The following is a 26,353-nucleotide window of genomic DNA, read 5'->3' on the forward strand; positions in this document are numbered from 1 at the left end:
AAAAGAACAGTCTGGATTATTAAACTGTTGGTGGGATATAACTGGTGCAGCCACTGTGGAAAGCAGTATGGAGGCTCCTCAAAAAATTAAAAATAAAATATCATGTGATCCAGTAATTCCACTTCTGAGTACTTAATGAAAGAAAATGCAAACACTAATTCAAAAAGATATATACATGCCCGTGCACACACACATAAATATTACTCAGCCACGAAAAAGGATAAGCCATTTGAGACAACATGGATGGACCTAGAGGGTATTATGCTAAGTGAAATAAGTCAGATGAATACCATAAAGCTTTACAAATACCATATATGATGTCATTCATACGTGGAATCTAAAAGACAAAACAAATGAACAGACAAAAACAGAAACAGATTCATAAATACAGAAAACAAACTGGTGGTTGCCAGAGATGAGGGGATGAGGGAAACAGGCAGAGGGGATTAAGAAGGGCAAACTACCAGTTATGAAATAAATAAATCACAGGAATTAAAAGTACAGCATAGGGAATACAGTCAATAATATTGTAATAACATTGTATGACAGAGGGTAACTAAACTACGCTTAATGTTGTAAGCATTGCATAATGTAGAGAATTGTGAAATTAGTATATTGCACACTTGAAACTGAAATAACATTGCATGTCAACATTGTACTTTCAATAAAGGAAAAAGATTAAGTTAGCCTGTTATCTTAGGCATACAGTATTCATTACAATCAAAAGTACAATCCATTCAAACTAAGACTACAATGAGATACCACTTCACATCTGTTACTGATGGCTACTATAAAAAACAAAATCAGAACATAACAGTGTTGGTGAGAATGTGGAGAAACTGGAACACTGGCACACTATTGGTGGGAAGGTAAAACGATGCAGCCACTGTGGAAAGCAGTAAGGTGGCTCCTCCAGAAATTAAAAACAATTGCCAATCCAGCAATCCCACATCTGGGTGTATACAAAAAATAATTCTAAGAAGAATCTCAAAGAGACATTTGTATATCTGTGTTCCTAGAACATTCACAATAGCTAAGACATGGAAGCAATCCAAGTGTTGTTCAATGACAGATGAACAGATAAGCAAATATGGAATATACATATGATGAAATATTATTCAACCTTAGAAAGGACGGAAATTTTGACATACGCTCTAATATGAATGAATCTTAAAGACATTATGCTAAGTGAAATACAGAAAGAAATATACCATATGAATCCACTTTATAGGAGGCACTGGAGTAGTCACAGTCATAGAGACAGAAAATATAATGGTGGTTGTCAGGGGCTGGAGGGATAAAGGTTGGGAAGTTATTGTTTAATGGGAACTGAGTGTCAGTTTTTCAAGATTAAAAGAACTGGATATGGATGGGGGTGATGGCTGCACAGAAATATGATTCCATTAATATTATAGTACTTAATACTAACTGAATCTTACCCTTAAAAATGGTTATGATGGCACCATTGTATGATATGTATTTTACTGCAATCAAAAAAATTAAAGAAAAAACAAAGTATAATCCATGTGCTTGCCAAAGACCACTGTCTCAGCGTGTTGCTAGGTAAATGTCTGGAACAGGCTAATCATCTATCCTTTGTCATTCTCAAAGCTCGCCCTTTCATAGAGATATCACCTCACCTCAATGAAGAAAAATGACTTTTAACAGTTAATATAACTTTGGCATTTACTGAAGTTTTATATAAAAATTACTATCTGGAGAAAATCTCTACATATTCTATAAAATTAATACTGAAGATAGCTTTTAATATTTCTCCTGCAAAGATCTAGGTAATCAATACTTCTCTGAGGTGACAGGAAAGAACAGGAAGCACTCAGAACTGAATTCAGAAATGCCTAAATATGAAACTCTCGATCATTTGTTCTTATGTTAAAGATTTCTCAGTAGCAGGAGCCACTGCATATCTGTTCTGGAAGTTGGCTAGATGAAAACAAGTAAATCAACTTCATCTGAACTCCTTATCATTTCTAACTATTTCAAAATATGACACAGTCAGTTACCCTTGCACCCTGTCATCTTGTCCTGTAGCTGAGTCTAACATAGTCTGTTGAGAAGCAGGACAAGATAACTTCTCATTCATTTAATTAGAGTTTATTGAGTACCTATGGAACAATGCACTCTAATGTGTGCTGTGATATGAAGATTACATGCTTAAACTGGAAGGATTCAAATTCTCTGGCTGCCTATATATATTTCTCAACTCTCTGCACTTCCTCTCCAATAAAAACAGTCGCTGAGTTAGGCAGATCTTGTTCACCCATAGCTTTTACTTGTGTGATTTGGGGCAGATTAGTTAATCACCTCTTCATCTATAAAAACAGGGACAGTATCACTTACCCTGTATAGTTGTCACAAATACTAAACAAGATAACCTATGGGAAAAAAATCACCTAGCATAATACTTAGCATATCTCTGTACTCTTCAAATGGTGGTTTCCTCTGTCTTTTCTCCTTCCTAAGAAAACTTGGCCCCAAATTAAGTACTCAATTTTTCCTGCTAGACTATAAGCTCCATGAGGGTAAGTAACTGACTGTCCAAAGGTATTTAGTAAATAACATACAAATGAAATAATGAATAATGAGTAACCAAGAATGTGTTTTAGATTCTTTGTTTTAGGATTGCTTTAAATTAAAACCAGAAAACTCATCTACTGGAGTCTACCTTTAGTGGTGTGCCATACCTATTTTCCTCTACAGATATCTGAATGGAATACAAAGCTGCACCTGGGAAGCCCTTGCTCCTACATATTATCCCAGTGATTTATTTTAAGCCAGTTATTAAAGCCATTTGAACTCTGTGCTACCAAGTATGGAATTGGAATCAACTTGCTATGCCTCAATTAAAAGAAAATGAGTTTTAGTTAATGAAAGTATAAACCAATAGAAAACATTTACTTTATACCTTTAAGTGATGCAAATTGAATATTTCACATACAAACACATTTATTCTTAACTGAAAGATTGGTTTATGCTCAGGAACACCACAGGATAAACCAACTCTCAACAGTAGTGTTTGTTTCAGTTTCTTTCTGGTTTTTCCCTTGCAATAAATTTGGATGCATTAACTTATCTGCAATACCCTCACACTGCCAATTATAATACTTTATTAGGAAAAAAGTTCATTTAAAAACAAGCAATAATTTATCCAATATTATCTGGAATAATATTACATGTTATCCATAAAAATAAAAAAATTTTCTCTCTTTGCTTAAGCTTCTCCAATTTCTCTGTCCTTCAGATAAGTGGAAAAAGTTTCCATTTTCAGAGAGAAATCTGCATAATTGTTGATATAATCACCTGAGCCTCTAGGTAAATTGAGCAAATATAAAACAAAGCCTCATATAAGACATATTAAAACCAACCAAAGGAGCGTCTGGGTGGCTCAGTCAGTTAAGCATCCGACTTTGGCTCAGATCATGATCTCATGGTTCGTGGGTGTGAGCCCCGCGTCAGGCTCTGTACTGACAGCTAGCTCAGAGCTCAGAGTCTGGAGTCTGTTTCAGATTCTATATCTCCCTCTCTCTCTGACCCTCCCCTGCTCACGCTCTCTCTCACACAAATAAACATTAAAAAAAAATTAAAAAACAACAACCAGAAAATGGTATGTTAAAGAATTTTACAAAACAATGATTAGGAGAGTAAAACAATAGAGCTTTCCTGAATTTACTAATTTTAAGATGAGAAGTACTTGGCTTCACTTGGCTGTTAATGACAAATGCTTTTTAAAGGGAAAATATGGCAATACCCAGAGAGAACTATAACAAATATGTTTCAAGACTGCTCACATTAGGAATAGCATTATAAGGGGGTGCCTGGGTGGCTCAGTTGGTTAAGTGTCCAACTTCGGCTCAGGTCATGTTGTCATGGTTCGTGAGTTTGAACCCCGCGTTGGGCTCTGTGCTGACAGCTCAGAGCCTGGAGCCTGCTTCGGATTCTGTATCTCTCTTTCTCTCTGCTCCTCCCCTGCTCATGCTCTGTCTCTCTCTGTCTCTCTCTCTCTCTCTCAAAAATAAATAAAATATCAAAATAATTAAAAAAAGGAATAGTATTATAAGAAACAGAAATTTGAGATTTGTGGCTATGCTTTTTAAAATATATTTTGAAAGATATAGGCCAACATTATCAACAGCAGTTCTAAAGTGGTATTTTACACAAGTCTGTCAATTAATTGGACAAAATCTTGTTAAAAAACAAAAATATAGCTTTAAATAAACATTAAATGTCAGCATTTTAGCAATCACTCAAGAATAGTCCAATTGCTTTATCTTGCAAGTAAGGAAGCAAAAAATTAGCTCTTCTCCACAGTCTGATATCCTCTATTAGATTCCCTCTAATTCCTCACAGGTCCACATGGTCCAGGGAACACATTTATGTCACCTGGTAGTGGTCTGAGGTCGGCCAACCGCCTTTTGTTACCTTGTCTGTTAGCTTGAGAGGACTTTGTGCTTAGTTCTTTTAGATAAATGATTCCACATTTTCTCAGACTACTGCTGGTCATGAAAGCAAAAAATTGTTGCAGGATTTGGGGTGGTTTGGGGAAGTAATTCTGTAATTATCAGACAAGGGATCTGGATACTATTCAGGTCTAGCAGCACTAACATCTATTTTCCTGTCTTCAATCATTTAATCTTGGATAAATAAATACAGTAAAACTGCAATATTAATATATAGAAATCTGTTCCATTTATATACACTAATAATGAAGTAACAGAAAGAGAAATTAAGAAAACAATCCCATTTACAACTATACCAAAAATAATAAAATATCTATGAATAAACTTCACTGAGGAGGATTACTCTGAAAACTAAAACATTGATGAAAGAAACTGAGTAAATCACAAATGGAAGGATATTCCATGCTCATGGACTAGAAGAGTTAATATTGCTAAAATTTCCATACTACCCAAAGCAATCTACAGATTGAATGCAATCCCTATTAAGATATCAAAACATTTTCACAGAACTAGCAAAAATAATCCTAAAATATGTGTGGAACCACAAAAGTTCCCAAATAGCCAAAGCAATCTTGAAAAAGAACAAAGTTGGTGATATCACAACCCCAGATTTCAAGATATACTACAAAGCTGTAGTAATCAAAACAGTATGGTACTGGCATGAAAACAGACACAGAGATCAACAGAACAGAATAGAGAGTCCAGAAATAAACACACACTTATTTGGTCAATTAATGTATGACTAGTCAAGAATATATAATGGAGAAAAGATAGTCTCTTCAACAAATAGTGCTGGGAAAACTGGACAGCTACATGCAAAGGAATGAAGCTGGACCACTTTCTTATACCATACACAAAAATAAATTAAAAATGGATTAAAGACCTAAATGTGAGGCCTGAAACCATAAAATTCCTAGAAGAAAGCATAGGCAGTAATTTGTTTGACATTGGTTGTAGAAACATTTTTCTATATATAAACCCTTAGACAGGGAGAAAAAAAGCAAAGTTAAACTATTAGAACCACACCACAATAAGAAGCTTTTACACAGCAAAGGAAACCATCAACAAAACTAAAAGGCAACCTACTGAATGGGAGATGTTTGCAAATGATGTATCTGATAAGGGGTTCATATCCAAAATATACAAAGAACTTACACAATTTAAGGCCAAAAATTCCTAATCTAATTAAAAAATGGACAGAAGACCTAATTAGACATTTTTGCAAAGAAGACATACAACTGGCCAACAGATACATGAAAAGATACTCAACATCACTAATCATCAAGAAAATGCAAATTAAAATCATGTGAGATAACACTTTACACCTGTCAGGATGGTGCAATACACAAGAAATAACAGGTGTTGGTGAGGATATGGAGAAAAAGAAACCTTTGTGCACTGTCAGCGGGAATGCAAATTGGTGCAGCCACTGTGGAAAACAATATGAAGGTTCCTCCAAAACTTGGAAACAGAAATATCCTCTTAACAAAGGGGAAAGGGAGGTGAAACAGATAAAGGGAATTAGGAATATATTTATCTTGATGAGCACTGAGAAATATAATCACTGAATCACTATACTGTACACCCAAAATAAATATAACACTATGATAATTATATTTGAATTAAAGAAACAAAGAAACAAAAAACACTGGTTAACAGGAGGAAAAAAAATCATTTGATTTTGAAGGAATCCAGGTCCTATTCTCTCAACCCTTCCTGAAAGGGTTTGGGGAAGGGAACCCACTACCCATTTCTCTCCCACAGATAGGCGACAACAAGTCCTATTTAAAGGTAGGTATTTGAATTTAACTTATTGACAACATGATGGGACAGAGATATTAGTAAGAGATGACAAATCCTCAAAAAGAAACAGATTTTTTTTTCACTGCTTTGATTTTTTTCATACTCAGTTCTAAATATTAGAGCACTCCAATCAAATGGCTATAGGACCTTGAGCAAATCACCAGCTCCCTTGGTCTGTTTTCCCATTTTTAAAATGAAAGAGCTGAACACACTGATCTCCAAGGTCCTTTTATGTTGGAATATATATGTCTTCTTTATATTCTAAATTCAATTATAAGGCAGATTAAACACAGACTTCTGTAATTGTCCTTTAAGGCAGTGATCTCCAAAATGGGTCATATAAGCAATTAATAGGAAGGTTGGAACAAAATACTCATTTAAAAAATATTTTATTTATTTTTATTTTAGAGAGAAGGAGAAAGAGAGTCTCCACAAAATGGAAGTGTTGCCAGGGGAGCCCTTATGTCCAGTTTTCACATACAGCATGCTTGTGCCTGGTTATGGAGGTTTACAGATATTATTGAATGCTTACCAGATAGACAAGAAAGCAGCTTATAAAGTTTTTGTGAAACAATCTCCAATTAAAAATACCAATAATGCAAACGTAAGTGAGTGACTAAAACATAGCTGGGCCAACACTCTTCTGTTTTTTAAAACAAGTTTTTTGTCAATCTCATCATGAGGTGAAACACTGGCCATGGAATTAGATGAGCTCTGACAAGATGCCATCCTCCCAAATCAAAATTATCAAGAAGTTCTGGAAGTGTCCGCTCTCCTTAATTCTGAACCTTTTCCTTGGTATACAATGGGTTTTGATGTATTTGTTAAGAATGATAGCACACATACAAAGATTTTTAAAAGACTTCAAATACATATTGACAACATTTTATGCAGACAAGGGTATACAACAAAGTTTGAAGCCTTATTTATGTGAAAGTGGATGAGAGTGGATGTGTTGAGAGTTTAGTGGAGCGTCCCCTTGGTATTGCTGCCTCAGCATCCACATAGCCTGTGGGGAGCCTTAGGCAAAGCTAGCCCCTGGTGTGAGTACATATCCCATAAAACAGCCCACACAGTCATAAGCAAATGCAAGTTCCTCGTATGACTCCCCCAGTTGCCCTTGTGATCAATAGTTTCCCTCACCCCTCAGGACCTTCCCCTTGTGCCTGCCTTTGAAAAGACCCCTGTGGACCTTACCAAAACCTAGTTCTTTCTGGTATGAATTGACCAATTTGACCCCAATGCACTACACACACCCTACTAAAGGCATGTGTCCCAGGTCCTGTCTATACTCTGCCTGACCTCCCTTTGCGGCCCCTGGAGGCCTGTTGTGTACCTCCTCAGGACCTGTGAGTAACAAGTTTCTCTACTGCAATTTCTCTTGTGGTCTTTTGTTGGGCTGCAGCTCACCACCTGGCACCCTTTGCTCCAATTAACAAAAGTTAATTTAACAAAATCGAAACAATGTGCCATGGCACGATGCAAAAGCATAAGCATGGAGCCACACAGATGTGTGCTGACTCACAGCTGTGACACACAACTAGCTCTGTGATCTGGATAAGCCTACGAGGCTCCAATCTGTAACCTGTGCAGGTGTGAAAATAACGGCCATCTCAGACGGTGGTTATGGACTTGAACATGAACACTTGGCACATGTAGGTCTTGATAGATTTTTATTTCTTTTTCCTTACTCCTAATTTGCTAAAGAACAAAAACATGTACTTCTGTAGTAATGGAGGCCAAGACTATAGTATGGTACTATTTAAAAATGCATTCTTTGTTTTCACTATGGTATGTAACACAATAACTGGGGGCCCACAACAGATTTTGTCCATGTTAAACTGAGATTTAAAAACTGAATTGGCAATTTTTGTTTAACTCACCACATTGAAATCTAGATTTTCTTCAACCCATGATTTTGCTTCTTCAAATTCATCTTTCATTTCCATTATAAAAAGTGTATCTAGGGCATCTACTATTGTTGCTCCTTTAATACTACCTGAAAATATCAGAAAAATATTTATTGATTAAAATATTTGGCAGACACATACAAGCAAACTGACCATACCTGGAAAAGGATAATATGGAATTTGTTAATAAACAGTAATAATTAACACAGTCTAAACTTCTTTCAGTGAAAGAAAATTTAAATGCTGCATCAAAACCAAAGTAATAATCATTATAGGCTATGAGTTGATACACTAATCTTTAGAGTTTCTTCTGAACTTGTAGAAAATAATGTCTTAGAAATTTCATTTGTAACTGCATTCTTCACCAAGAAAAAAATAGATCTGAAACAAAGGAGTAACAAACATATTAATTTGAATGTAATCACATCAAAGTGCACCTGTGCAAAACTTTTAACTATAATTAGATCTAAAATTATGATAGCTCTAAGAAGCCATTATTCCAAAATGGAATTCACTCCCCCTTTGAAGGCCTGACTGATCCTAACCTCCCCTTCCACCCACCCAGACCATCTTGACTCTGATTCATTTCCTTTGAACTCCCCTGACGTGAGACTTTACATTGGTCTTGCACTCATCAGTTTCTGCCTTCCATTATAATTACTTGTATGCATCTCTTTTAGTCTGTAAACTTCCTCAGAATGGAGAAGTCTTGTCTTCTTCATCTGCACATTCCATACTAAGAGACTTAGTATGTTTCAATGTTTAAGAATCATTTAAAAAATTATCAACATATTAACAGAGAACAAAATAATCTCTTTGATAAAGATTTTAACAAATTTACCTAAAACGGATTTATCAATGATAAATGTAGGGATAAAAGCCAAAACAGAATTAGATTTTAAAAAGCTATAGTAAACTATGAAAAAATAAAGGACTCTGAGTCTGCATGAAGTTTCTGAATTTGTCTTCAATTCCTAACTCTCAAAACCCATGTTAACTAGTCACTGTGTCATGAAAACAATACTTTATAAAAACATCTGAAAGCACTTCTACTGTCACTACTCCAGGTTTGGCCTCTCTTCCAGGTCTGTGTCACTGTGATGGGCCAACCAGCCTTTCTTCCACTTTGCCAGCTCTCCCTAACTGTTCTTAGCTGTTCTTCCAATTCCCTTCTCCCTACCTGGGATCCAACTTCATATGAATATCTGAACTTCAGACGAACATCTATTGACCCTTCTAGTGCTCTGACAACTCAGTGCCTACACACAGCTCTTCTGCACTAGGCCATGAACTCTGCAAAGACTTGTATTGTGTTGATTAACACCAGTGCTGGAAGGAGAGCCAAACACATGGAAGATCCTGAATAAATGGAAAAGCATACTGTGGTGATTAGGACCACAGGCTCAGAGCTTAGCCACACCTGGATTCTGGCCCCAGCTCAGCCAGTTAGTATGTGGCTAATATGGGCAAGCTATTCTCTGAGCTACATCTTTCTCATCTATAAAATGTGTATAATAATGAGGTTAAGTGAGATGACACACAAATGGCATTTGGCACATAATAAATGTCAGTTGATACTGTTGTTTGTTATATGATTTGATACTATTTAACACCTTCAGTTAAAGTATAAAAAGTCACATTTTCTATGAGGAATTAAGAAGTGTCAGAATGAGACTCTACCCCCTTCATCCTTTTATTTACAGACAAAATTGTGCACAATATAAAAGAACAAGTGTGATGAGAATGGCACTGGGTAGCTCTGTGACCCAAGGAATCCATCTAACACTTCTGTTCCCTAGCTCCCTCACCTCACAATGGGATTGCCATTAACATCCAGAGTACCAATCACAAAGGGATGCTGTGAGGACCAAATGCAATGAAGCATAACAACATAGATAAATGGAAGTTCAAATAACTGGCCATCCATTCTCACTTTCTCTTTCATGGCACAAATAGGAGAAACCCAGAGCTAAAGTTCAGAGTCGTCAAGATACAGTGAAGATCACCATGGCAGGCTGCCTTAGCCAGTGTATCAATAAAGACACAACTTTTACCTGACAGGAAGCAGTTAATGCAGTCGACCAAATGGTCCTCTGCTGGGTATCACCCCAGGAGCTAAAAATCTTGATGCTGCACCCATGTCCATTAAATGGGAACTTTTGGAACTGTTCCCCAGGCATCAGTATTTTTTTTAAAGGTATGCAAGTGATTCTAATGTAAAGTGCTCTGTCTGAAGGACATACTATGCCCAGTCCCTGAAGATAATTCCAGCAGGTATGCAAGTTTCCTAGCAACATGGCCTGGAGGGGCACACAAAATTTACCACCCACAAATTCCGTCAATCGGAGAAAAGTTACTGTTACTAAGAAACCAAAGCACATTCTACTCACCAAACAAACTGCTCGAATGGCCTTCTTTTGATATAGGTTTCAGTTCATTTAATCCCCAGGCATAACGTTTATAATTATTCCAAGCATGTTTCATCATCTGAAAAAAAGAAATGAAAATAGGATTATAATTTGAATTTAAGATGTTTTTGCTATGAAATAGATCATCCACTGAGGACCTAAAGGTTAAAGCCTTAAAACTCATGGCTTAGTTAAAAAGATGATTATTAATTAAAAGGGTGATAATGATATGAATAAGCTAAAAGGCGTGCACACACACACACACATTGCCCCTTTATATTTACAAATGGAGATTTCTTTTTTTGAATCCATAGATATCACTTTCAAAAGTCATTTCCCAGTAACAGAAATTTATCTTATCCTTATAGGATGAACCATTCTTACATTTATCTATTTCATTCTCATGAAAGATTAAATCTATAGACTCTATATTTAAAGATTCTGATTTCTGCACAAGGTTCTTTGTACTTTGTCAACCTCATAGTATATAGACAAATATCCAAGGTTATCTCTTTAAACACTTTGATAGATGTTGACTGACTTTATGTGGAGAAGTCTACAGGAAATAAATGAAACTCTGTGGTTATATTTAAATCTGGGGAAACTCCAGCTTGTTTTAATATAATCAATCCTGAATTGTATAGATGTCTGTGTACCTGTGTAATAAAGACTGATCCTGTATATTCCCAATCTAAACTCCTTGTACCAGGAGTATTTTTAAAGCCAAACCTCTCTGTCATACATTATATAACTTATATTTATTAATTCTGACAAAATTAACTTACCTACATATAATGAAAACCAAATTAATTTCTCCTGGCTTACAGTAATATTGTGACCTATTGTGCTAAACATTAACTCTAGTAGAAAGTGAACGATTTTTAAGGAGAGAAACTGTTCTAAAAGCCTGTCAAAATAGTTGTATAACCACTGCATAACAGCTGTAGAATTTTTTTTAATGACTCAAAGAATATATATAATTATTTTTGTATGCATTTTTTAAAGAGGGCTGGGAACTCTTCACCTGTCAGAATTTACTCATGCCATTATTCCCAATCCATTACCAAAGTAACTAAAATATGGACATAACCTAAAAATGTTCTATTCTGGCTCCATATTTTAAAATATCTTAAAAAGCATCACCTAAAGTTGACAAATACTTTATGTGGGCTGTTTGTCACTAACATCGTCAGTGAGATCAATACAATTTTATTAATAAGAAAAGTCTTCATATGACCCTGAATACAAGAAACATCTTTTGTTAGCCAATTTGTAAATTATCTTATCTCATCACTATTACTATGAATAATAACTACCAAGAATCTGTACAATTTGCTGGGTACTCTGTTAAATGCTCTATGTTCAGTATTATACTCGATTCTCATTATAACCCTATGAGATGTTGTTGTAATGCTATTGTTTGGGAAAGAAACTGAGGCTTGGAAGTTAAATCCCAAACAACCTTTATTCAAAGTCATGACATTTCTCCACAGCTAAAGAGCCAGAGTTCATCCCCTTGTTGGCCTGACTCCAAAGTCATGGCATTAACCAACATTATCTTCCTTTAATGAGTCAGCAACAGAATCTTCCTTTGGTGAATCAGATTGTTGATCCTGTAACAATCAATAGAATGTGGACACGGCAGTATTTTCAAGATTTTCTCCTTATAATTTTATTGGAAAGTATAATCGATTTAAGTATAAAATAATATGATTTATGATCCCTATAATACCACTGATTAGTCACGTAATCAAGGATGAGTCATAGTTTTTATAAGACTTTCTTTGTCTGAAGTAATGGGGTCATAATTCCTCAGAGGGTATATGTAAGGATTACATGAGCATAGCTCATGATTGTACCTAATGTACTGCTTCGCACATGGTGGGTAATCACCACCTGCTTACTGAATTTAAACCTATACTGAAACCAATTAAATTCACATCTCAGAAAAAGCAACCAATGTCCCTCTGAAAAGACTAGGAATATGAAATCCACAAAAAGACCTTGAGATTACATCTGAGTTTGATTTGGTTTTCCCATTAAATGTGCATTTGGTAAACTTCATTCCTGTAAATTTCCAAAGACACTTTATAAATTTAAAAGCTTTTTACATATACCTGATAGAAGAACAACAAAAAACTCTATGATGATTTGTTTTACCTCTGAGTGGAAAACCAGTGTCATGTACTATTAATGACTCAGAGATGGCATAAATCTCTCCCAGGGAAGATTGTTGCTTTATCAAAAATTATCATTTATACAATGTACCACTAGCAGAGAATTTCCTTGAGTTACCTCTGTAGTATATATATGAACTTTTCTCATCTTTTTTTTTCCCCAGGGGAAAATCTGACACTAATTGCTTGGCCTCCTACATTTCAAAAGTTGCTGTGACATATTTCTCAAAATGGGTTCTTCATCCCATGGGGTTTCTAGAAGTTAAAGAGATGGGGGGAAAAAGAAAACTCTGTGGTCAAAATGCCTTGAATGGAGCATAAAGAGTGGCTTCTCCAGGAACTTATGAAATGAGGAGGAAACGCCATATTGTTAACTGATTCCGTGGCTGATCACCTCTGGAAATGACTTACCAAGTTAAAGCCAAACAGAAGACATCGTGTGTGTGTGTGTGTGTGTGTGTGTGTGTGTAGAATAATAGTGAGATTGAACTCACAAGTCATATATAGAGTCCACTGCGTAAAGAAGATTTATAACTTATACAAATATCTGGAAACATCAAAATGCTATAGCTTCTAACTTTATAGTATTAAGCCACTAGTCAGCTGAGGGATCTTGGGGATGAAGGCATTTAATCTCTCTAGACTCAGTGTGCTTATAAGCTGATAGGACAGAAGGTCACTTCCAAAATTCAACTATTAACAAAGAAGTCCATGGACAGGATTAATCTCCATTTTCACATGCTCCTTAATTTTGTTTTGTAGTCTTTCATCAATTTAATTAGAGTTCTACAGCTTGACATCCCAAGTAGAATGATTAAAATAGGCCTAAACTAGAGGTTGATTAGGACTTTTAAACACAGTACTGAAACCCTCATGAAAAGTTTTTTAAAAAAATGAAAGCATACCAAAGATTTATATTTTCCTGAATGTTTATATTTGCATTAGTATGAGGTGGCTAGCTAACACATGGTGTGCAAACAGAAGAGAATGATACCGAATTCCATTACAGCAATTTATTATCTTGACCCAGAGAAACTGGAATTAAGACATAAAATATCCAAAAAAGTATCTTTATTTCTCCTTTACACTGATTGAGGATTCTTACACTAGCACATTCTTTTCAATTGGCATCACAGCCAACTAATTAGGCAATGTCATTTATTAACTGTCTGCCACACTATGAATAATAAGATGCTCAAGGACTAGAAGGGAAGTGTACATGACTCTATCATGCTTATAATCTAATAGATAATGTATGGAAGTTCAACATTATCCATTTGTACACACTCATGGATGTTTTATAAATGTAACAAAATAAGAGAACTAATGTTGTATATAATTCTACTATTGTAACTAATGATTTGTTTTCCATTTTATGTCCTGACCTAATCAATGACATGACAAGCTGCAAATAAACAAAAATATGCTTGAATTTCCCCCAGGTAAAGGTAAATACATATTTAATGACTTATATATTTGCTGCTAGGAACTACCCTTGAAAATGTTTTTATTTGCTGATTCTTTAATCATATGATCTTAGGTTATTCAAAATAGATACATTGAAAATTTCCCTGTTTTTGCCAGACAGATCTTAGGAAGACTTGGGCTTTCGCTGCCTCCTTTAAAAAGCCTGCAGGCTCAAGTCTCACTTGTAGCCCCATCCTGTGTGGTCTTACACAAAATTTCCATCGTTTGTACAGTGTGATCAAAGTCAGTCCCTGGTCCCAGCTGACTGATCCAGGGCCTGGTGCCTGACCCAAAGGCAGACAACTAAGGGCTGGCCGTGAGCCCCGGAGGTGAAGTGCCCAGATGTGAAGTTCTCTGTAATGAATGGACCAACCCAAGCATCTACTCTACCTGTGGAAGTGTAAGAAAAATATTCACAGAGACTCCAGAGGCCAGAGTGTGGGAGAAACAGAGAGGTACAAAGACACAAAGAGGAAAAGCCATGAAAAAGGAGTTCTGAGGCAGATGAAACCATGAGGGAGATGAAGATGAGAGAAAAGCAAGAAGAGGCTGGGAGACAGAATTAGGTTAGGTCCTAGAGGCCTGCAGAACTATAAACAGTTTGAATTATTTTCCTCTACTACACAAAGTGTGTGGCTCCGCCTGCTGAGACTGTTTACTTACTTCCCCATGTGTCCTTATAGAAAATCCTCTCACTTATTGAAGGCATATGTAAGAGAGCAGGCCACAGGTGTAGGCATCTAGCAAACTGGGTTCATATCCAATGGCAGCATCATTAGTGTGACTCTAAATGAGGCAAGTAATCTCTCTGAACCCACTTTCCACACCCATAAAATGTAAATAAATAAAAGTACTAGCCTCATTGGTTACTCTGATGATTAAGTAAAATAATGCATGGGAAGGGCTTAAAATATTGCCTGACACACAGTAAGTGCATGATAAATTGCAGGCACTATACTTATTTTTATTAAAAACTTAAGTCTGTCTCTGATCGCTGTAATCTGAAAACACATCATACTTTTTCCAAGTAACATGTATAAATAGGAGGGGCAAATATAAAGCTGGGCAAACCCATTTAGTACACAAACTATAAATATACACACAAAAATATATACAACTGGGCTGTCCAGGTGGCTCAGTCAGCTAAGCAGCCAACTTTAGCTGAGGTCATGATCTCACAGTTCATGGGTTCGAGCCTTGCATCAGGCTCTGTGCTGACAGCTCAGAGCCTGGAGCCTGCTTCGGATTCTGTGTCTCCCTCTCTCTCTGACCCTCCCCCACTCACACTCTCTCAAAAATAAATAAGACATGAAAAAAATTAAAATACATACACACACACACACACACACACACACACACACACACATTTAGTATCCAGAAGGTTGAAGAAGATAGAATGAAAACCTTTTCTACAAAGGGTCTTTTCCAGATGGAAGGCAGTATGGGTCATCTTTAGTTCTGAAGGTTCTTATACTGGATTTCTTGAAATCTTAGTTGTGCCCAGTCTGCGTGTGTAGGGGGCTGGCTTGAGGGATTTGGGGGCTGATCTAGGGCATAGATATGCCCACAAGAAACAGTAATGCACGACAAGCTTTACTGGGTACTGCCTGGACTGAGCTCGTGGGAGGTAGAAGTCCCTCACAACAAGAGACTATCCAGAAGCTTAAGGAAAAGAGGTCAGTCTCCAGAAAGGAAGGACAGTAAGAGGATTCCCAGGAGAAAGGGAGCTTACATGCTAAGTGACTTCACTCAGAAGCATGGAAGGAAGTCTCTGGGTCAGAGAACTCCAGAAGGCAGTGGCAGCCTGGGGTTATTAAAACCACAAGGCCCTCTCTTATCAATGGTCAACAGATGCTGGGTGAGGTTTTATAGAGTATATAAAGCAGGCAGGCTCTAAATGGCTAAAACTCTGCTTGTTTATTTGTTTTAAATAATTGCATGTATAAAAATCTAAATTTAGTGTCAGGAGGCTATTGAGCTAACAATATTTCAGACTACAGTGGACACATGAACGACTCAGAGGTGAAAAGACAGAGGCCATCTCTGGCTCATTTATGTGACAGCTTGCCATTTGGCACTTAAGGGAAGAAATGTAATCCAGTGACACTTACATCTCCCCTGTTCTAGAGGATTATGAAGGGCTATGTCTGGTTCAGGTGAGGTCTAGGGTGTCAGGTAAATCTACCTCACTGATTGTTAAAGGGGAAATGGATATCTGTAGCTCTTAAGATTATACTTACAGTTGACGCTTTGAAAAACATGGGTTTTAAAAGCTAGACAGTAGATTCCATCAAACTTTGCCTGAAATGACTTGATTGTCTCATGAAAGTAACTTCTGGAACTTTCAGATAAAATCTCAACACAAAACATTTTTAGGATCACTTTATCAACCTTCCTTCTTTTAATCTTCATGGACTAGAAAGTGGAGAAAGGAAAAGATAAAAAGTAACTTCAGAGAATAAAGTCACAGCTCCTCCCAAACCTCAATTATCCACTGGAGTAGATGTGGGAGCACAAGACGGCAATCTAGCCATGACTTCCTCTTATCTAAAGCTACACCCACTGCTTACATCTCCCTGTGAGAAGTAGATGTGGGAGCACAAGACGGCAATCTAGCCATGACTTCCTCTTATCTAAAGCTACACCCACTGCTTACATCTCCCTGTGAGAATGAAGAGGACCACAGGGGGCACCAGGCCAGGGAGACACCTGGTGCTGAGGACAGCTGTTAGCGGGAGCAAAGCAGGCAGGCTTTACCACTGGGAAAGACGGAGCCCTGATGCCTGGGTCCGATCTCGCAAACCCTGTTTTCTCATCTTTAAAAAACATTAATCGATTGTAACAAAGGTATCACTATGGTGCACGATGTTAACAGATGTTAATCGTATGTTGGGGCAGGGATAAACGGGAACTCTCTCTACTTTCCACTCTATTTTGCTCAAAAAAAAACCACTTTTCTAAAAAATAAAGCATATATTCAAGAAAAGAATAATGTCACCTTCCTCACAGCATGGTCCAGAGATCAAATCGGATAATGCACCTGGCTGGTAGAAGACGTCCAATGAATACTGCTGGCCTCTATCCACACTACCTCCTTACTGCCCTCTCAGGCCACAAGAATTAAACAGAGATAAGACAGAACAGCCTGAAAAAAGAGGACACTTAGCTACACTCAGAGTAGGCAAGGCAATTGAGGGAGAAGAGAATTAACAGGATAGAAAAGTAAAGAGGCCAATGTCACCTAGAGGTGACAGAATGCAGAGCTTGGTATGTATGACAGCATTCACAGAGACTGCAGGCCTGGAGTCTACCACAATTATAGCGTTTAGCATCCTCTCACTAACAGGCATCAAGATGCACTGAAGAGAGTCCTGGGAACGATGCTCCTCCTGACGTAGTTCTTCACTGAGCAAGGCCCGCACCCAGTAACCTTCTATCTGTCATTGCCCAGCATGAAGAAAAACCCTCCTAGGCACGACAGTTTCCAATTTTGCCCGATATCAAATTAAAACATTCATTCATGAGTCTTGCTCAATTTATCTCTTTCAAATGCTGAAATATATTAGTTCTCTCTCCCTTTCTCTAAGGCTGCTAAGGTGTTCTGTTTCCAAGATTCCTTTTCCAAATGTTACAATGACAATTACTACTTATTGAGTACCTACTGGTAGCATGATGTGAATTATAAGTGAGTACAGAGTACGATGCCAGATTTAGGAAATAAGAAGATTCCATGCAACATACTTACATAAATATATACACTTATGTTTATCTGACATGCAGATTTAGCACAGTCCTATATTTCATCCATCAACCCTGATATATATAGAGAGAACACATTCAATGCCTGCTTCTGTGTCCAGGGCCAGCTCCCTGGCTTGAGCCCTGCCTTGCCTGGGGTCTGAAAACTCAAGGGCCAGACAGAAACAGAATGGCCAAGTCTAGAGCAACTGGAAATGATAGGGAATGTGGTAAAACAAGAGTGAACGCTCTGACTAAAGCCATTTATAAAAAATATTTAAAAAAATACTAAGCTTGGTTTTAAGGTTTTGAGCCAGGTTTCCAGAGCTCTAGAAAAAAAAATAGTATGCTAGCTAAGGGGAAAAAATATATCTGTGAGCCACAGAGAGCCCACAGAACAGCAGTTTCAATGCAATCCCTGGTTTGTAGGCATATGGCTAGATCTGACCATTCTGTGTGTAGGTCTGTGGGCATGTCACTTGTCCATGTGCCCTCAGTGGGCAGCGCCTTGGCCCACCTCCGGCACAGGCTGTCCTCACTGCCTGCTGCTCTCGGACTGTCCTGAGCCCACCTTGGGTGCCGTCTCTTTGCCAAGAATTACTGGAATTAGTGAGGTCCTTGAGACCTGAGATGTATAAAGCATAATGCATACACTTCTCAGCAATTCTCGTCTGCTGGATTTCACATTTTAGAAAGCATTTAGAATTCTAAATGCCCTGTTTTACAAATGAAACTGCAGGAGCTGAAAAGGAGAAAGTGGCTTAACTTTGTCAATCATCTACCACAAGGCACTGTGAGGGGAACTTGATAACAATTTACCACATACTTACTCCTCACAATATCCCTCTGGGGTATGACTACTCCATTTACAGAGGAGAAAGCTAAGGCCAAGAACAGTACAGAGGATGAGCAAGGCTACAAGCTCACCCTTTCTCATTCTCGCCACTACAACATTTAAGAGAGCCTCAACTTTTTTTTTTTCCTTTGTTTTGCTGCTTGTTAACTTTAAGACAGAGTTCCCTCTGCTCCACACACACAGGGTGGCCCTATCTGGGGTCCAAGGAGACACGGCCAGGCCTGGCACCAAATGGCATTCACCAAACCAAACTGGGCTCATGAACCAGTGCAAGGGAAGAAGCCTGAAGCATCTCCTCTCCCTGCCTGCCTTGCACCCTTCATGACTTTCCTTCCCCTCCATGTCAGTGCTCCCTCCAGCTCCACCTGCTCTGTACCTCCTGCCACTGGGGGCTCCCAGAGAAGACAGGCGCCACGCTAGTCACTGGATTTATGGAGAACCGTGGATCCCTCTCCTTCACACCAAGCTGCACCTATGCCTGCTCACTTCAACTCCACTAGTTCCTGAGCTTTATCACCACCACTTGGGCTACCGTGGCTACTTTTTCTTTCCTCTGCTCTTTTTCTTTCTTGTCTCCATGTGAGCGATTTGTTTGCTATGGGGTACTTGAAGCTGCCTCTTAATCACTAAGTGGATATGTATGTGTGCATATTTTCTTCAGAGTTAGATGTCCTGAATTCTCCCACAGTCAATTTTAGTATACTTATTCTTTTTAAGACAGCAGGAGATACACAGAGGAGGAGTAATTATTTAATGCTATTGTATGAACCCCAGTGGGCCACTGAGCATTAATTCCCCAGTAAACTTAAAGAGTGGTTAGCAGTAGCAATCTCTTTAGAAAAAGTCAGAATGCCTGATAAAGCCAGTTTTAAAAAATGAGAATTCTAGTTAATCGCTACTTGTGAGGACAGACTGTCCTTTTTGCTAAGTATCTCATTCCCTAAGAAAGAGCCAGTTTTTCTAGACCCAGCTCAGGGAACTCAATCATATACTATTTAATGGTTTTCTTTCTTTGTGACCAAAATTCTATATTATTTTATAAAATGTCTGTGCTGTTATCAAGTGGAAGAGGGTACAGGGAAAACAAAGAAACAAAAGCCCTCAAACCAAAAAAAGAATGCATAAAGTTGACTAAAATGTTCAATACACATCTCTAAAATATTCTAAGGGATAGTATGTTAACATCTCAAAAGTTAGAGGTTAGGAGGCTCTTGGGTGGGTCAGTCAGTTAAGCATTGACTCAGCTCAGATCATGATCTCAAGGTTCCTGGGTTCAAGCTGTGCCTTGGGCTCCTGCTGACGGCTCAGAGCCTGGAGCCTGCTTTGGATTCTGTATCTCTCTCTCTGTCCCTTCCTGTTTGTGTTCCATCTTTCTCTGTCTCTCAAAAACAAATAAGCGTTACAAAAAATTATAAAAAAATGTTGGAGGTTCAGAAAAGGTTTGTTGATATGTGAATATCTAGTAGATTCCTTTTCTGGAAAGAAGCACTATTACTGAGGATGTTTTCTACAACAGTAAGCTCTGCATCAGCCCGGGACCTATCACTTGTAGTTATTTCCTCATCAAAAATGTCTGTCTTGTGGTTAATGTCTATGGTCTCTGAATACAGAAGTTGTCACTCAAGTTCAAAGGTTCAGCCTCAGGGTTTTGGGTCTGTCTGACTGATTTTTAATTGACCTAAAACTGCATTCATTAGACTACCCCTGCTAAGACCTCTGTGGTCAATGGGAGGCCAGCAAGAGAATACTCGCTGGCCGGATGCCAGCTGATCTTCCCTGCCTGCTCCCCCCAGGCAAGGAGTCGGTTAGCTTTTCCAAACTGGGAAGCATCAGCAGCTATAGAGCTTTGCTAACCATCAACACAAACTGGTATCCCCTGCCGGGATATCACGAATTTCTCTTTATTCTAAGATGGTGGTCTAAAACATTATTCCATAGAAAACGAGTATTATTCTCATGGAGTGTCTCATTTCAAAAAAATTAAAGTTTTAAAATATAATAAAAAAGCAAGTCTAAACATCCTTTTAACTCATGCATATCATTCTATAGCTTCAAATCTTCACTGAATTTATCTTTTTGCACTAGTGACACAATGATTTTTTAGAACTGACATAAGCTCTCGTTAAGGGATTTGTTTATGGATTTGTGGAGTTCATAAAGACAGATAATCTTTTATTTGCTATTTAATATTCCTTTTTTAAACTTTACAAATACTATGAGTTAGAACATAATAAAAAATTAGCTTGAGTTTTATATAAAATGGGCAAAAATCAGATATTTATCTTTTTAATTATACTATTTTCTTATTATTTTTTAAGTAAACAAACTAGCCTTAGATGTTCTGCTTCATTAGCAAGATGGTTACAGGGACAGGTGTTTCTTCCCTTTATTTTTTTATTTTTTGTGTATGTTCTTTAAATAGACCTTATTTTTTGGAGCAGTTTTAGGTTCACAGTGAGACTGAGCAGGAAGTATAGAGCTTTTCCATATACCCTCCTTGCCTGAACACCATACAACTATTCCCACCATCAACATAATGTGCCAGCATGGGACATCTGTTGTATCAGTGAACCTACATGACACATCATAATTACCCAAAGTCCACAGTTTACACTAGGGTTCATTGTTGTTGTACATTCTGTGGTTCTGACAAATGTATAATGACTTGTATCCACCACTGTAGTGTCATACAGAATAGTTTCAGTACCCTAACAATCCTCTGTGCTCCTGCCATTCATTCCCACCCTCCATCCCACTCCTGAAAACCACTGATCTTTTTATTGTCTCCCCAGTTTTACATTGTCCAGAATTTCACACAGTTGGAATTATATAGCCTTTTCAGATAGGCCTCTTTCACTTAGTAAATATGTATTTTAGGTTCATCCATATCTGAATTTTCATGGCTTCATAGCTCATTTCATTTGAGACTGAATAATATTCCATCATCTAGACATACCACAGTTTATTTATCCATTCACCTTCTGAAGAATACCTTGATTGCTTCCAAGTTTTGGCAATTATGAATAAAGTTGCTATCAAAAAGAAAGTGGCAGGGCCCAGGTGTTTTCTTTTCAAATTAAAACCAGCTAAAGCATTACAAATTGTAATTTTGTAGGTTACTATTATCTGAAGGAAGAATTCATAAAATGTATTAGTTATAAATGTCACATGGTATAGGAAAGTAATTTTTAAACCTTCTGAAATGGTTATCCTTAAAATTGACCATTATTAATAAATAGTTGGCATGCCCATTACCATTCTAGAATCCATGATTTTATACGATTCTGAAAGTAATCCTTCTGTATTCTGGAGGTAACAGTTTTAGACATTATTATCTGGGCATAGCAATGATAAAAATGTTGTATTAAAAGGCACTATTTTAAATTACTTGTGAAAAGTAATATTTATATATATACTAAATACTAGAAGTGCTGGTTCCTAATATACTCTTGGAGTATCAACTAGTGATTCTAGAAGACATTATCCATAATTGGTGTGTCACATAAGGTACTTTCTTATCATGCTTACTAATAGAGTCAGCATTTTTGAACACTTATGTGTCAGGAAATATGTGAACCACTTACTCTCCTGGTTCCTCACAACAACTCTGCAAGGAAGAGAGTCTCCCTACTAAGATTCCCATTGCACAGATGAAGAAATCAATAGGTCATGTAATTTTTTCAGGGTCAGGTGTCTGATGAGTGGTAGAGGTTGGCTCTGAATTCAGGCTGACTGTGAAGCCTATGACATACTGTCTTGTACACTGTCCTGAGGTAAACATATGACCCATGCAATCTAGGGAACTTGCCTTCCAAATAAGCTTCCAAAAAACTATTTTTATTTATTTAAAAAAATTATGTTTTTAAATTTATTTTTGAGAGACAGAGACAGAATGAGCAGGGGAGAGTCAGAGAGAGAGAGGGAGATGCAGAATCCAAAGACATGCTCCAGCCTCTGAGCTAGCTGTTGGTACAGAGCCCGGCATGGGGCTCAAACCCACTAACCGTGAGATCATGACCTGAGCCAAAGTCAGACACTTAACCAACTGAGCCACTCATGCACCCCTTCCAAAAAACTATTAACTCATGTGTCACTGTTAAACATCTTTGTATGTTTTCAATGACCTATTTAATTATTCTAGATAAATTAAACTTTTTCATAAAAACTTTCTGAAACATGACATGTAAAACCATCTTCTAATTTTTCTTTTTTTGAAAACCTCGCTGATATAGAAGAGAAACATTAAATATACTGGTAGATTAAGGAATTGAAATGAAAATGAGACTATCTCTTGCTTCTAGCACCCTGCAGGATAAAGATATCTTATGTACATTGAAAAGAATTTTGCTTTATGTTTCTTTTAACACCAGTTTGTGTCTACTTGGACACCCTACAGTCTTAGCTCATTTTGTTCTTGGTTTCACAGTAGATGAAATTTTGTTACCAACGGAAAACCCTAATAATTTTGTTTTGTGGCTACTGAAAAAAGACATCTTGCTCAAAATGCATTTAAATGTCAGTAGCACTCTATAAATTGCTCCTAAATTGGCAGCATCAGATTCCTCACTAAACACCTTCATTAAAAAAAAAGTACAGAGATATTGATTATTTTTCAATGCTCTTTCTACTAGTTTCATTTAAACTTTTACTACATTATTAGGGTTTTTACTGAAGATGGAAAACAATTACCTTGGACTGTAACTGATATGATTTTTAAAGTAAGCATTAACATCTAATATGCTTGTATCATCACTAGCCTATAAACTATGATTCTCTATGGACAGAAGATCATCTGAGATGTTTTGTAAGTGATGGCAAGTATTTCCTGGGCTTGAAAATGCATACCATTCTGTGAAAGCTTTAAAATCTGATAAAGCCTGGTTTTTTTCCCAAATGATAGAAAAAGATAATAATCATTCTTTCTGTTGCAGGATGGCAAGTGCCCAGCACTAAATATATGCCAAATTCAGTGGCCTATTATAGTAGACTGCGTTACTTAGTATTAGCTTTGGGTAAAAATGACTTCCAATTTTCTTCAGTTGTTTTACAGCTTAAAAAGCAAAGACCTTTATAAATTTAGGAAGAAGGAAAAAAAGATGCCAAATATACTAGCAAAGTCAAATTATTCTACTATTCAAAAAGATGACACAAAGATGCAAAACAGTAATAAAAGTGGGGGGAAATGAATATATATTCTACCAACTGCAGACAACATAGGTTAGTTTAACACACACCAAAGTCTCCTTCTATCTTGCTTGTTTCTCGAACGTAAGATATGAAAGCTAAATGTGTGCTTTTCTAGCCTCTCCACAGTTGGAGGTGGCTATGTAACAGTTCTGACCAGTGAGATATTAGCCAATGTCTGCTGGTAGTTCTGCTTTATCTCTTCTTTCTGTCCTGAATGAAGGCAAGATGTGGGTAGATGAGCTGTCAAGAGTGGCTATTCTGCTACCGTGAGAGTATAAACTTAGGAGCACTGCAGAGGCTCATGGAGCAGACAACCATGGCCTGCCCCCAGTTATAAGTTGAAACTAAGGTTATTGCTACTTAACTCACAGACTAATGAATTTGACATTGAGTAGCTAGCTATCCTTTGGTTGTTTTTTGAGTGATCGGATCAGAACTGGACTTATACCATACCCCCAATTAGGGGAAATAGGGAGCTTTTCTTTACATTATTTACTTTTATAATATTGTTTGGTAGCTCCAAAGGTTTGATCAGAATAGTTGCAAAATAATAAATAATATGATTTATCAAAGAAATTATGGTAGCTGAGTCCTCTGTCCAAGCTTTAAATGGCTGATGTATTGTAGGGATTATGGGGAAAGTCATAAGTGGTTAAAAAAATAATAGGTAGGTAATCAGGGTTTCTGGCTTCACCTAGAAAACAGTAACTTCATGGAAGAATGTGAGTTTTTTTCCTCCACCTTGATTGAAAAAAGGAAAATATTTCTTCTAAGTGGAGTAAATTATTCAAGTAAATACTGCTATTAAAGACAACTATGTTATATTTTTGAATGAACATCTCAAATATTAGTTAAGGTATCTTCTATAATAGAATTTATCCACAGCGCTGGTAAAAACTGAATTACTCTAATACTTACATCCCATTCTTGCTAACTATATTACACAGCTTAAGCTATCTGAAAAGGCCTCTGGTTAAAAAAAAATATGTAAAAAGGTATTTTTACTTAATACTATGCTTCTAGATAGTAAAAGTAATAACACTAGTTGAAATATAGTAAAAGTAATGACACTAGTTGAAATATTTGTTATCTACTTTTTTAGAGTTACATAGCTGAGTTACAATTTCTTTTTCTTAATGTAAAATTTCTCTTACTCAAGTATGTGTGTATACATATATATAATATACATTCCTATATATATGTGCAACAATACAACTTTTACTTCTATGTTTATTCTAACTACACCAAATCTGGTTTAAAAAGGTCAGTATACTTGTGATCTTCAACTATCGATTTCCATATAAACTGACTCTCTTCTACCATGTATTTTATTCTCAATGTTTCAACAATATTAGAATTCCATATCGTTCATTTCTGGGAACGAGACTGTTGTTCCAAATAGAGAAGTATGACCTTCTACAGTTGACAGAAAATACCTTCCAAGCACTGAATATAAAATACTGTCCTTGGCTTAGGACTCTAACTTGATTTAAAATATCCTTGTTTAAAATGTTCCTCACAACTGGGAGAATATTTTGCCTTCTCCCAAGATGCTCTGTCAGGATTTATGAGGAAATCTGTCCATCCTACCTGCTTCCTTAGCCCTGTCTTAGAAGAAGGATGCCCTTCAAGCAACTAATTACTCACCTTTGAATTTACGGACAAAGATCCAAGATCCTGAAATCTAATGGATCAAATGCATGGCCTGTAAATGTTTATCCTTGTTTGCCCAGAAAACAAGCTGGGCAAAGATGAGGGTGTCAGAGTGGCCTCAGCCCTTCATCATACTGGCTGACTCCTGCAGAACATACTCTCACAACAGGAAGCAGACCAAACTTTGGTCAGTCAGGGAGAGAGCAAATTCCAGAACAAATTCCGTTAGCAGTGGGGTACAACTGCCTGCCTGTTCCAGTACTGGACTCTATGGATCCCAACTCCAACTCCATTCCCACCTGTTGCTCTGTGCCTGGCTGAACTGTTCATTCCTTCCACAAACATCTGAGCATCTACAGCTACATTCAATTCCTGTCCACCAGTGGCTAATCTTTATACAGCTATATGTCTGTGAGTCTTATTGGTATTACTAAACGCTTCACTTCTGGTTCTACTTCTGCTTTTTCTCCTTTCTCTGATTTAGATCTTTGGGTACTGGGCTCTGTTCAGCTTAGATCCATGACTACCACGAAATACCTTGCTGGTATTCTTTGCAACCCAGATTCACACCTCAATTCTATTCTCAGGATTATTGGTAACCATCCCTTGTAAAGGAACTGCCTTCCTAGCGTGTATGGTCTCTAGTCTTTGGGCCCCATTAGCAATTGCCGTGGTCCAT

At 37.2% G+C, this 26,353-nt stretch overlaps 1 protein-coding gene across 1 annotated transcript in view; it reads right to left on the bottom strand.

Moving 5' to 3' along the window:
- MAN1A1 (mannosidase alpha class 1A member 1) overlaps positions 1-26,353 on the bottom strand; it is a 167,302-nt gene that overhangs the window by 115,946 nt on the left and 25,003 nt on the right. The window contains exons 3-4 of the mRNA XM_039246038.1: positions 10,579-10,675; positions 8,162-8,277 (exon numbers count right to left, since the gene is read on the bottom strand). Coding sequence (XP_039101969.1) covers positions 8,162-8,277; positions 10,579-10,675 — 213 coding nt within the window. The remainder of the gene's footprint in view (positions 1-8,161; positions 8,278-10,578; positions 10,676-26,353) is intronic.

The sequence above is a fragment of the Hyaena hyaena genome, unplaced genomic scaffold (genome assembly GCF_003009895.1).
Source record: "Hyaena hyaena isolate Hyena2069 unplaced genomic scaffold, ASM300989v1 scaffold_279, whole genome shotgun sequence".
In the NCBI taxonomy this organism is placed as follows: domain Eukaryota; kingdom Metazoa; phylum Chordata; class Mammalia; order Carnivora; family Hyaenidae; genus Hyaena; species Hyaena hyaena.